Below are 13,269 nucleotides of genomic sequence, written 5' to 3'. Positions count from 1 at the left end.
GAAAGAAGAAGAAGAAGAAGAAGAAGAAGAAGAAGAAGAAGAAGAGAAGAAGAAGAAGAAGAAGAAGAAGAAGAAGAAGAAGAAGAAGAAAGAAGAAAGAAGAAGAGAAGAAGAAAGAAGAAGAAGAAGAAGAAGAAGAAGAAGAAGAAGAAGGAAGAAGAAGAAAGAAAAAGAAGAAGAAGAAAGAGAGAAAGAAGAAGAAGAAGAGAAAGAAGAAGAAGAAGAAGAAGAGATAATAATTATGAATCCACGGTACTTGAGACAATGCCATTTTACAATCTGGTAAAAAATCAATCACTTCTCATATGGACCGAATGAAATAACCCGAACTTGTCAAAAAAGTCTTAAACCCAAGACTTTAAAAAGTTTTATGAGTTGGAGATCAAGAAATCTAAGGTTTGACCATTTTTGACAAGGCCAAAGTTAGGGTCATTTTAGACGATTGATATATTATATGAAGTAGATCGCTGCCAAAATTATAAAATGGGGTTTGAGGGTACGTGGCTGAAATACAAATGGCGAGCATCTTTCTTGTTCCAAGGTTAAGGTCAAAAGTTCAAAATTTAGTCCAATTGCACAGAATTATTCCATGTAGATGTCCTCCGTAGGGTGTGTGAATGCCATATACTCTTGATAGAATCTCTTGAATGCCTCTCTGAAGGATTAATAAAATTAAACTTCATTATTATTTCCGAAATAAACGACTAGTTTAAGCACTTTTTCAAATAAAAAGTAAGCTTCTGTATAAGGCAATGTCTAACAAAAATGTAATAGTTTTGGCATATTTCGTATAGTATGACATCTACTTATTTTCAAGTCTCATAAACAATGCTTAAGTAATCTCAAGTACGACCGGGACGATGTCCCTATAGATAGTTCGAAGATGACGTCACTCAGGTCTTTGTTATTGTTTTTGCCATCCGCGTTTATGAGTGACGTCATCTTCGTTCTATCTCTCTATATCTCTATTAATTTTTTTAAATTATTGGGGAATGGGAGGGGGAAAAAGGGGGGGGGGGTGGTCGGATGTCCTTCCAATGGCCATGAACTGAACACATTTTACAACTTAGTATGCTATCATATATTTTTTTTTATAATGACCATTTTTACTTCAAAAACAATGAAAATGTTTAAAGGTGTAACTAGGCGACTTACCCCAAAGCGTCTCTAGCCCTATGCGTAGGTCTGTCTCCATAGAATACATGGCATGCAAATCGGTACTGTCGTGGGTGTTTGGTGATGAAAGCAAAATACCTGGAAGTAAATGGGTGTCAGTCAGAGCGATTGATGTTGTATAATTTATTTGTGATTGCAATAATAATGACATTGACTATTATAGATGTGATGATCATGGTGCTGGCCATGATAATGATCCTGATTGATGTGGCTGATGATAATGACATTGTTAATCACAGTGACCATGACATTGGCATTAGTAAAATGACACCAACCATAATTGGATTCAAAAGTCTGATGTCACGTCGCCCAGCAACGACGGCCATCGTGGTTCTATAAAAAGAAAATCGATACTTTTTATTCTTCATGCTGACTAGAACTTTTCATATGTCTTGTGATCAGAATGTGTAAAAGTCAACACATGATCAGATTTATAATTTTTTCCCCCTCTAGATACGCTTTTATGCTGGTCGGAGAAATATTTCACAAGGGCGTCCGCCATTGTTCCGATAGTTTATTTAGAGCCAGTTACTAAGTTACCATGCGTCATTACGAGGGAAGTGACGTTACGACTGTTGAAGCGTATTGCAGTGGAAATAACAGCAGTTGCTTTAGTCGTGATATGTTGTAATTTAAAAAGATAAGATAAACAGTTGTTTTTTTTCATCATTTACCTGTTATTTTTGGGGTGGGTACCACAGAATGAGATGTTCTTCAATGCAAAGAAATGAGAAAAGGCATCCTTCTCATGCTGTATATATGTGGAATAGACAATAGTGGGATTTGGTTTTAACAATGTGTATTATAAAGGAAACAAATACACTTGTATTGAAGACAGATAAGTTGTAGACGATGATAATGAAAAAGAAGAAGAAGAAATAGTAGTAGTAGTAGTAGTAGAAGTAGTAGTAGTAGAAGTGGTAGTAGTAGTAGTAGAAGTAGTAGTAGTAGTAGTAGTAGTAGTAGTAGAAGTAGTAGTAGTAGTAGTAGTAGTAGTAGAGTAGTAGTTAGTAGTAGTAGTAGTAGTAAGTAGTAGTAGTAGAAGTGTAGTAGTAGTAATAGTAGTAGTAGTAGTAGAAGTGTAGTAGTAGTAGTAGAAGTGAGTAGTGTAGTAGTAGTAGTAGTAGTAGTAGTAGTAGTAGTAGTAGTAGTAGTAGTAGTAGTAGTAGTAGTATAGTAGTAGTAGTAGTAGTAGTAGTAGTAGTAGTAGTAGTAGTAGTAGTAGTAGTAGTAGTAGTAGTAGTAGTAGTAGTATATAGAAATTAGTTGTTAGTTGTAGTAGTAGTAGTAAAGTAGTAGAGTAAGTAAGAGAAGTATAGTAGAGTAGTAGTAGTAAGAAGAAGAAAGAAGAAGAAGAAGAAGAAGAAGAAGAAGAAGAAGAAGAAGAAGAAGAAGAAGAAGAAGAAGAAGAAGAAGAAGAAAAAGAAGAAGAAGAGAAGAAGAAGAAGAAGAAGAAGAAGAAGAAGAAGAAGAAGAAGAAGAAGAAGAGAAGAAGAAGAAGAAGAAGAAGAAGAAGAAAAGAAGAAGAAGAAAAAGAAGAAGAAGAAGAAGAAGAAGAAGAAGAAGAAGAAGAAGAAGAAGAAGAAAAATAAGAAGAAGAAGAAGTCAACTACAAAAAGATATGAAGACATTTTTATTAGCTATCTGTTTTTATTTCTTACCAACTTCAAATCAGTCTAAATTGACAATTTCTTTCTCTTTGCAGTTTCATTTTTCTTATCTATATAATATTCCATCAGAAAGGAAATAAAGGCGAAAAAACAATTGTTGTAGTATTATTCCATTTATGACATATATTTTTCCAGGTTTTGAATTATCTTACTAAATTCGATCTTTAATTTTTGTACTAATTTTTATCTCCCTTTATATATATATATATATATATATATATATATATATATATATATATATATATATATATATATATATATATATCAGTGCTGTTTAGTCCCAATGCCTTTTTGATTATTTTGTAATATTAGATAACCTTATTAAATTTTGATGTCAATTTACATCGACTATTTACTTAAGGCAACTGATTTCGTATTCTGAAATTCTCTTTAAATAACATATTTTTGTAAATTCCCTCTAACACGTGTTCTTGAAAAGTCAAGAATCATTTTGACCTATAGATAGATATACGAAAGACGTTTTCTATCCAAACTGTTTTAATTGTGAGTTTTTAAAGAGATTATGATAACCCCTTTTAAAATTAGTATGATTCAACTACCACACAAGTGTGAGCTTGTGAATTTTACAAATGTGCCTGCTTATGATGATGTTGATGATATATACATATGATAGTGTTATTTAACATAAAATTATATACATATATTTTGTAATCCAAAAAAGATACCAGCCGAAGGGTTGACTTTTGGAATGAGCTAAAAAATTCAAACGCAAGTATGAAAAAATATTTTACTGAAATATTAATAAAATCATCTTCACTATTTCTGGTTGATAAAGAATATTATTAAAAAGTGTATTTAGATTTTAAGAATTATCATTCAATATATCGCCACTGGTTAATTAAATTTATTACACGTATATTTCTTAATACAAAAGATACAGGTTAAACGGTAAGATGACTTTTAAAACCATTTTCTTTCAAGGAAAATTGCAATTTAGAAAAATAAAATTGTAATTAAAATCTAAAGACGGCACGAAAATGATAACTCGTTTTCAATCTTGATATAACTTAGCAGGTTTTGAAAATCACCCCCTCCCAGGGTTTTACCAGAACTGAAAAAGGAAATATTATGATAACATAAAAAACAAAATAAACGACACTTACCCCTTCTTTGCTCTTGTCTATCATTCGGATTCCATACTGACTGATTTCTAGAGAGCTGCAGGCTGCTGCACGTACATTTCCCTTATGTGACATGGCAACCTATTTGATGGCAAACGAAATCCATACAAGATAAAATAGGAAGTTAAGACTATGGTTTATCTAATGATATTTTGTTTTGGTTGTTTGAAAAAATAGATTTATGTCTTTCGACTCAAAGCGGTATTATGTCGGATTGATTTCCATTCTAAGCATTGAAATAATAGTCAGAAATATGAGACTTAAGTGAAGTCTTATTTATTTTAAAAAAAATGAAAATACACCTTCCACAACGGCATCATTAGATACCGTAGTCTCGGCATTCCGTGAAGTAATATAGATAATCCATCTAACAAGATGTCTGATGTCAACAGGACTCACTCATCTTTTTTTAGGGAAATGAATATCGTTACTTATAATGATAAGAGCTAAAATTTAGTGGATATTGCACAATATAAAAGCTCAAGTCAAGTCTTCTTTTTACTGGATTGTGAACCGAACCATACCGGGCATTATGAATCCAATGAAGGGCGGTCTAAGACCAGATTAACCAGATGTCAAAAAGTGATTTATTTTAGATTATTTCTTATAATTTTAAATAAAACACTCTTTTTTCCATCTGGTTTTTCCAGTCTAACACAATTAAGCGTCGGTAGATTACACAATATGGATTTGTAGAACGTCCTTCATTGGATTCATAATCACAAACTAGTAAAAGTAAGACTTGATTTGAGATTTTATATAGAGCAATATCCACTAAACGTGCTCAATACGCTTTACAAAGAGTCCATAACCACAGCAACACGTAACATGTTGAACGAGACGTGACGCTTTTAGGCAATATTACATTTTGTTTCCGACGGATACAACGGCCAGGTAATTTTACACCTGAATACGTTGAGAGAATATGAGCAAAGAGTAGTCTTTTTCAAGGACTCAACCATGCGCCGAGCGAGGCTCGAACCCAGGACCTTCCGATCCGAAAGCGAGTGTCATACCACAAAACCACAAAGCCGCACGCTGGTGTTTTTACCAATGCATTCGTGCACATCGGTTATTATAATGATGTTGTGAAAGTGAGTGAACTTGTAATAATTAAGGAAAACTTATTGGTACTTGCATTTCTATTGGATTTGAAGTGAGTAGGATAGTGCCAGAAGACAATAGAGAATAAAAATTTCAAGGCGGCGATGGGGGTTCGAACCCGCGACCTTACTGGTACGACAACTCCACCTGGCCGGGGAGAGCGTGACTCTACCGTATAAGCTATCCACGATACCACCATCGCCACCGCGAAATTCTTATTCTCTATTGTCATCTGGCACTTTCCTACTCACTTCATTTCTTGTTGTTCTCAACAGAAGTGCCTGCTCCACTCACTTTTCTGAATTATAAATTATACTGGATTGTAATATACTAAAAATCAGTAGCCAGGTAGAATTGTGTAATTACAAACCAGATATTTTCTTTCTACAGGGTCACTCAATTTTTCGACATTCAGTTTACGAAGTGATGGGCACGATGAGTGCATAACAAACCAGTACTTTTACTCAAAATACCTTTTGATCGTTTACTAGGTCAGATGGAATAAATATCCCCATACTTCATATTGTTCAGGTTACCTGTTGTGTGTCTCTTTAACCCAATCTTCTTGCGACATCTGTCAATAGCAGGCGAATGTAAATATTCATGACGATTAAGGTATTATTAATTTATACTGACTAACCTTGTTGATGGCTTGCACCAGAGTTTCGTCCCCTTTATGTGAAGTTACTTCAACAGATCCCAAAAACCGCATACTGAATTTCCAATATTCTTCGTCATCATCTATAATACAAAATACAGTATTAAGATTCCAGACTAAATATAGATAGATAAATATATAGCTATATTAACAAATTAACACAAAAAAAGGAAATACTATTACTCCATCCTCAATTATTTTTTACCCCTTTAATATATATCCCAATAAAGCACCAAACAACAGGACAGCTTCACATTATGGTAAGCAATAGGTGTTAAAACAATGACGGGGTGGCATTTTAGCCCTCGTAAGTTATCAAAGGCGAATATAAGGACGTTTCGGATTTTCCTTTATCAACAGTCAAAATCGATAAATAAGATACAAAAACACAAAAGATAGTGATGTCAAAATATGACTAGAATAAAAGCATTCTTTCAGTAACTCATCACCTCCTCTCCTTTTCATACTTTCTCTCTTACTCTCTTTCCCTTGTCTCCCTCTTTTGCTCATTGTTGCTCTCGTTGGCAATATATTATAATGTACTTTCAAATATGGGATTCTATGACACATCATCAATGATTAGCAAGCATTTAAACTTTGATCTTTTTCAAAACATGTATGTTAATTTACCTGATTCTTCTAAAAAGGTGAGGTCGTTGGCGTAGACTGCAGGGAAGATGCCTTTCTCTCCTGTGCGAAGATTTATACCTGGTAAATTAAGATAAATTCATTTATTTCGGGTTTTCTCAAAATATGCAATAACTACAAATATTATACCTCTTTGCATTTGGGGGAAAAAGGATCGCGTAGTAGCAACAGTTCAGGTTTTTAGCGGCAAAGAAAATATACTAAAACTAAAAATAGATTTTGACGCGTAATGATGATTCTTAAGTTCAAATTGTTAAAATTGAGAACTAATCTGTGAAAAAAAATGAAATAAGTTCGATAAGAATTATAATGGATGAGGGCATGGAGGGCATTGGTCAATGAGCTCGCGCAGAGACATTGGAAATATTATGTTCGAAATTACTATCGCATGAGTTCAAAGTATTCCATTATAATATTATCATTATTATATTACATTACCATGAACTTACAGACACATAATACAACTGGTTTTCTTCTTAGTTTATTTTCCATTATTTTCACTTGAATCTGGTATTTGGTCAGAATGAATCAGATCTAGGTTATTTGTTACCCATCTTCTCAATCGGTCTTATGTCAGGGTGAACCAGATGCTTAAAATTTATGTTAACGTAAAATGACCCAAAATGTCAGATAATGGTTACTTAAACTTTCAAAAACTATAATTTATTTTCTCAAAACAAAAACAAAAAAATCAAATTTTTAGGAGTCTAAATTCTCCGACATAATACCGTTTTAAATGACAGGTCACATTTTGGCATTAGTGACATCTCGTTCACCTCGACACAAAACCAAATGGACGCGATGGGCCACAAGTGAATTTTTAACTGACCTTCACACCACAGATCATCGCATTCCTTGAGGACGTGGATGGGGTCTCCTATTCCAATATTGATCTCATCTTTGTGTCTGGGCACGAACCTATGAAGCCCACGGTGTGTTACTTCCAGGTCTAACGACTGCACCACTGTCATGGTGGCTACTGAACACTTCTGACGGCTACTGTCGTGGGTAACTATGAAAAAAAGTGAAAGGAGAATTTACTCTGTGTTTTAATATTAATGCATGAATATAGTGATGACGATGGTGATAACGGTGATATTAAAAATAATAATAATGATAATAATATAGTAGTAGTAGTAGTAGTAGTAGTAGTAGTAGTAGTAGTAGTAGTAGTAGTAGTAGTAGTAGTAGTTATGATAAAATAATAATAATAATAATAATAATAATAATAATAATAATAATAATAATAATGATAATAATAATAATAATAATAATAATAATAATATAATAATAATAATGATAATAATAATAATATAATAATAATAAATAATAATAATAATAATAATAATAATAATAATAATAATAATAATAATAATAATAATAATAATAATAATTTACACTTGTCTAGAAAGCGTTGCGATCAAATCGCGATTTTAGATTCAAACTACCACTGGCTTGTCAAACAGGTCTTTAAAAAGGTCTCAATCATGAGACTGTAAAAACTGTCCGGTGTGATTTTGATTGATCGATATTTGAAATATGTCAGAGCACACTGGAAAGCATATCGGGGAAGAAAAAAAAAGTTTTACGGTGAACTTAAATTTAAGAGCTACTATTATTATTCTCATAAATTGCCGCAAACCTGAAAAAAAGAAAAAAAAAAAACGAAAGAAAAAACAAACAAACAAACAAATAAAACCTCCAAAATAGATCATGGCTGATTTTATTCTCTCTCTCTCTCTCTCTCTCTCTCTCTCTCTCTCTCTCTCTCTCTCTCTCTCTCTCTCTCTCTCTCTCTCTCTCTCTCTCTCTCTCTGCACAAATATGTCGGTTGCTGTATCTGTCCGTTTTCACATCATCCTTTTATCAGTTGATTATAATAATTTGATTTTCTTTTAATATCTTTTGGAAAATGTGATGCTAAGTTTAATAAGAGACGTCAGCATTACGAGTCAGTATATGAAACAGTAAAATAACATTATGTACAGAATAACAACAACAGAATTGTGTGTGATCAACTTATGTCTCATCACTCCATTGTCTCGGCAAAAACATCCGTATTAGGTCATGCATCTTATGTTTCCATTACAAGGATCAATACAATATGCCATTGAAAATAATTACATGTTATAAATGTGGCTGTCTGTTATAATTTTATAATTATTACATGCATATAGGCTTGATATAATATGTTTATCTGTTATTTTTATCACTACCCAAATAGAGATGAGCCAAATTTAGAATAAGCTTGAGAGCGGAAATGGAAAATAACATAAAATAGGATCCATACACTGGCTCAATTTGGCATTATTTTGGAATAAACAAGCGAAGAACGCTCACAATCTACGAGTAAATAAAGTATTATTCCACCGATGCTGTTATTTTACTGATTATACTGTCTTGGAACTTTTGATAAACCGAGACGAATCTTTTGTGCCATCAACGATAAAATGGGTCCATTAATTTTTTGGTTGATAATGGCATTGATTTTAATTGACATTTCACAAGATTAAGCTTGGAATTTCGCTTAAAGCAACAGGTTCATGAGGCGATGTGTCACATGTTTGCACTTGCACTTGGAACTTATATAAAGCGTGTGCGAGAAAGAGAGAGAATTGGTGGTGGGGGGGGGGGGGGGGGTTGATTGTATGTTTACCAACCCGACTATCTTCTTGTAGTCTTGTTTTCCTAGGATAGAGCCAAGATTAATTTTTAATTAATCTAATGAGCAGGAGAGTCAATCGACTGATTTGTTAGTTGATAAATTTTGATTTATTTATTGATTTTGATCGCCTCATAACTGTATTATGACCTTTTTATGTCTTTTTGATATTTGTTTTAACCCGCTTTGAGGCCTAGGGGGTCGGCATTTTTGTATCACACGGTCATACCTTCTCGTTTTGATTCCGTGTTATCTGGCAAAGTCTGAACGCGTGTTGAAGAAGTGGAAGCATCCTTTGATGAATAAGAAGAATAATTTGACGGTGAGCCACCACGTGACCCGTGTGGTGGCGTGTCGATGGCTGTAAATGATGTGTCACTGGTAGGGGTGGTGGTGGAGGTGGAAGAGGTAGTTCGAGCCCGTTCACCGACAGTGGACCGGGAGGTGGAAGATATGGTTCGTTCTCTGATAAGACACAACATTAAATCAGTGAAAGAAAAACTTGATGGAATCGATGCAAAATAGTCTTTTTTTTATATTGACATAATTGATATATAACGTATATTCTAATTATTTCTTTGGTATCTGCTCTTACTTTTCCTAAGGACAGCGTGGCTCAGTGTTACGGTTTGCTTGGTACCCGAAGGTACCGTGTTCGACTACTAATAATAGGGCTGTGTGGCCTTGAGCAGGTCACCTAGCCTTAGCTCACTTTGCGGCGCTGCACTGAGTCTGACGCCTGGGTTATTCCAATCTTCCCTTGGATGTTTAGGATTTAACACATAGAGACTCATGAAAGTATTGTGGTCAATAAGTATTAAGACTAAATCGACATCATCGGTACCGATAAAGCACTGGCTGTTAAAATATACTTTTCAGAAAGTAGAGATCTTCCCGATATGGTGAATAAAACTAGACCTTGTAAAACGTCGGAGCCAGAATAATAAGTCATGCAAGTTTGTTTGTTTTTTTTTTGTTTTTTTTTTTTTGTTTTTTTTTTGTTGCGAATTTTGTCTCACCCCTTAAAATCTCGTCTTGGGTTAACTGTTAAGGTGAAGAGGTGCCACATACAGCATTGTATGATTAAAGGGTATTTAGCAAAAAAAAAGTAACTGTTCTCTTAGAATCCTCATTACTCAAAGGATCCCCTCTGCGAATTTATATCTTCACAAGAATTAGAGCCGTTAACATGCACTGACCATAATCTATTCTATGCAATTCCGTGCTCTTTGTGTAGAATTGCTAACGTTGGTCAGACCGGAAACAGGCTGGGTGACAGATTCGTGTAGAAATTGCAAAACATATCGAACTGTGCAGAAACAGCAGTGGCCAGACACTATGGCATTGAAAGGAAAACGTTACAACACCATGGAAGAGTTGAATATGTTTGCACAATCCGTTGAAGGCCACCCGGAAAGAGGAAAAAGATCTCTGGTTCCAAATGTTCAAAGGCATTGACACTCATGTGCCATACTCGAAGAAAAAATATTTGAGTTAAAACCATTTTAGTTTCATAGTCTCCCCCCTGAAACTTGTTGACTTCAGTGATATAAGACTATATTTAAATATTTGTGTCGTTTCATTTTGTTCAAAACGTTATATATTATTGACTCGCCTTCTCAAAGCGGTATTAGGCCCGAATGAGTCGGACCCAACGTCTACATATATGGAGGTCTGATATCCGCACCCGATTTTGGATTTGTTTAACATCTTTGTAATGGACAACATCTTGTGTCATTTTTGACACTTCCATTACAACAAGGAATTGGATTATCAGACCTGCAAATAAGTACACGTTGATCGGACCCCGTCAACAGAATATAGAATGAAAACGATAAAAATACAATGTGTTGTTTGCAATATATGAACTTGTATCTATTCTTCATAATGTCGAATAGAATTTAACCCTCTTTTTCATAGAGGTAGTTATAAATTTAATTTCCATCACCTGACTCATCCCGACATTATACCGTTTTGACAAGGTGAGTCACATTTGTAACCAGTCGCGTCGATCTTGTTTTATTATGGACTAGACAATTGAGTTTGATGTGAGAATTTGGGATTATCATTTAAAACAAACCTTATTCGCCTAAATGATTACATTTATTTTAACTTCAATCTTAAAAGTGAGTTTATTAAGGAAATTTAATCATTGAGCTTTTGAGCTTTTTTATATAGTGCAATATCCATTAAATGTGCTGAAAGCACTTTACAAGGGTCCTTGGTCAACAAGCAACATTTAACATGTAGGACAGGACATGACGCCTGTTAGGCAATATTACAATTTTTCGGACAAAGACAACGCTGTTAACGACCCTGTTCTCATTTTACACCTGAATATGGTGAGAGAATGTGAGTAAAGAGACTTTTCCAAGGACTAAACTATGCGCCGAACGAGGACGAACCCAGGACCTTCCGATCGGAAATCGAGTGTCATACCACTTGACCACATAGATGCACAAATCATCAGGTCAACACTCATATAAAACCGTTTTGTAAACGATTAATCACAAATTGACTTTTGTCACAGAGTTGTTAGTATATTTATTATTCTACGACTTCTCACCTGGACTTTGGTTTGGCGGAGGCAGCAGTTCGAGCAAAATTCTGACCACATTTGTCAAATAGATGACCGGCGTGTTTCAGAGTAAAAGGGTAGGGGAATGGCAGTTGGTTCTTTAGCCTGTCGTCCGATCCAGATGACGACGAGCAACCGTCTTTGGTTGAGTCATCACCCAGGATGACGTCATGGATTTCCTCGGCAATTGATTTAGACATTTCATCCGGTATCGCGTCCATATCTGTGTTAAAGAATCAAACATGAACAAAAATAGATAGCTTGTTATGGTTAAACGGAACTGACGGGTGCGACATCAAGATTTAGAGATGAACATCCAAACAACGAAAAAATACCAATGTGATGGATTAAAATTGACAAAATAAGGAAACTTTAAACAAATTTTGAAATGCTATTTGATAAGAAAATTTTTATTATTAATTTTTCCTTCAACGAGTGACTGTTTTTATACGTTAGATATTGGCTATAAGATGTATATTTATTTTGATTTCAATTATCACAACTATATTAAAAGGGTGGGAAAAATATAATTTGAACAAATAATATTCCCTGTAATATGATAACATCTGACAAAATATATATATTTTCCAGTTTTTGCTTTGATCACAGTATAATATCATATCTATCATGTGTGTAAGCATGTTATGCTTATAACCTAAATTTTGATGGGCTCATTGTTGTAATGATACTACTCTCAAACGAACGCAAAATATTGTCCATTAATTACAACAATGTCAAAATCAACCCTGCGATTGCGTTCAGTTCCCAGACCTACATGTGTGCCTCGGATTAAACCCACGTTTAAACCATGTTGTGTTGTATTTTTTTTTTTCATGTTTTCAATAAAGGTGTAAACATGTTGCTTATCCTAAAAAAAAAAACAAAGATAGAAAGAAGCGAATAAATGACATTATAGTAATGATGATTACCATGTATGGACTTTGTCATGCTGGTTTGCAATAGACTTTCATCCACCTCACCGTAAAACGACTCGATCATAGAATCACTCATCAGCTGTTGGATGAAAAAAAATATTTATCAGTATTTCCGTTTAAAAGGGCACCCGATAGTCCAGCTAGTAGAGCACTCGCTTCAGATACATTGTGAACGTATATAATGTCGTTGAGAAGGGGGTGGGGATAGAGATTTTTCTGATCCCCTTGTCCACCGAGCAGCAATTGGGTCGCTGGATTAGTTGGGTGTGGGGGAAAATAATTTGCGAAAATATTGACTCCTATCCAATGGTTAGCATTCAATTGCTATTGTACGTTTGCGCTATAGAAACCGGAAGAAACTATTGACTCCGATATGCCGTACGATGCTAGAATATGTTTTAAGTGATAAGTTAACGTCAGGTTTACCAATACACAATGCCCATCATTAATTTAATGTGATGAATGTCTTCTTCTTCTCCTCCTCCTCCTCCTCCTCCTCCTTCTTCTTCTTCTTCTTCTTCTTCTTCTTCTTCTTCTTCTTCTTCTTCTTCTTCTTCTTCTGCCCTTTCCCTACTCTTCAGATTCCTCTCTCTATATTTCAATCTAAAATATCCATATATTACAAAAACGAATAAATACTTACCTGTTTATCGACCACATCAACGTCTTCATCCATGTCAACTGGAAGTTCTGAGA

The 13,269-nt window shown here is 34.4% G+C and overlaps 1 protein-coding gene across 1 annotated transcript in view; it reads right to left on the bottom strand.

Moving 5' to 3' along the window:
* Positions 1 to 439: 439 nt before the first annotated feature.
* The window catches only part of LOC144968383 (uncharacterized), a 31,543-nt gene continuing 18,713 nt past the window's right edge, over positions 440 to 13,269 (bottom strand). Inside the window, exons 2-12 of the mRNA XM_078906672.1 lie at positions 13,217 to 13,269; positions 12,568 to 12,652; positions 11,627 to 11,861; positions 9,290 to 9,525; positions 7,228 to 7,410; positions 6,381 to 6,458; positions 5,733 to 5,833; positions 3,971 to 4,069; positions 1,851 to 1,927; positions 1,156 to 1,254; positions 440 to 655 (exon numbers count right to left, since the gene is read on the bottom strand). The exon at positions 13,217 to 13,269 is cut by the window's right edge and continues 851 nt beyond it. Of these exons, the coding sequence (XP_078762798.1) occupies positions 583 to 655; positions 1,156 to 1,254; positions 1,851 to 1,927; positions 3,971 to 4,069; positions 5,733 to 5,833; positions 6,381 to 6,458; positions 7,228 to 7,410; positions 9,290 to 9,525; positions 11,627 to 11,861; positions 12,568 to 12,652; positions 13,217 to 13,269 (1,319 nt within the window). The 3' untranslated portion in view covers positions 440 to 582. The remainder of the gene's footprint in view (positions 656 to 1,155; positions 1,255 to 1,850; positions 1,928 to 3,970; positions 4,070 to 5,732; positions 5,834 to 6,380; positions 6,459 to 7,227; positions 7,411 to 9,289; positions 9,526 to 11,626; positions 11,862 to 12,567; positions 12,653 to 13,216) is intronic.

This window comes from Berghia stephanieae, chromosome 3, assembly GCF_034508935.2.
Source record: "Berghia stephanieae isolate SIO BIC M18660-M18661 chromosome 3, UCSD_Bste_1.3, whole genome shotgun sequence".
NCBI classification, from domain to species: domain Eukaryota; kingdom Metazoa; phylum Mollusca; class Gastropoda; order Nudibranchia; family Aeolidiidae; genus Berghia; species Berghia stephanieae.
This window is presented reverse-complemented; position numbering and strand designations above follow the sequence as displayed.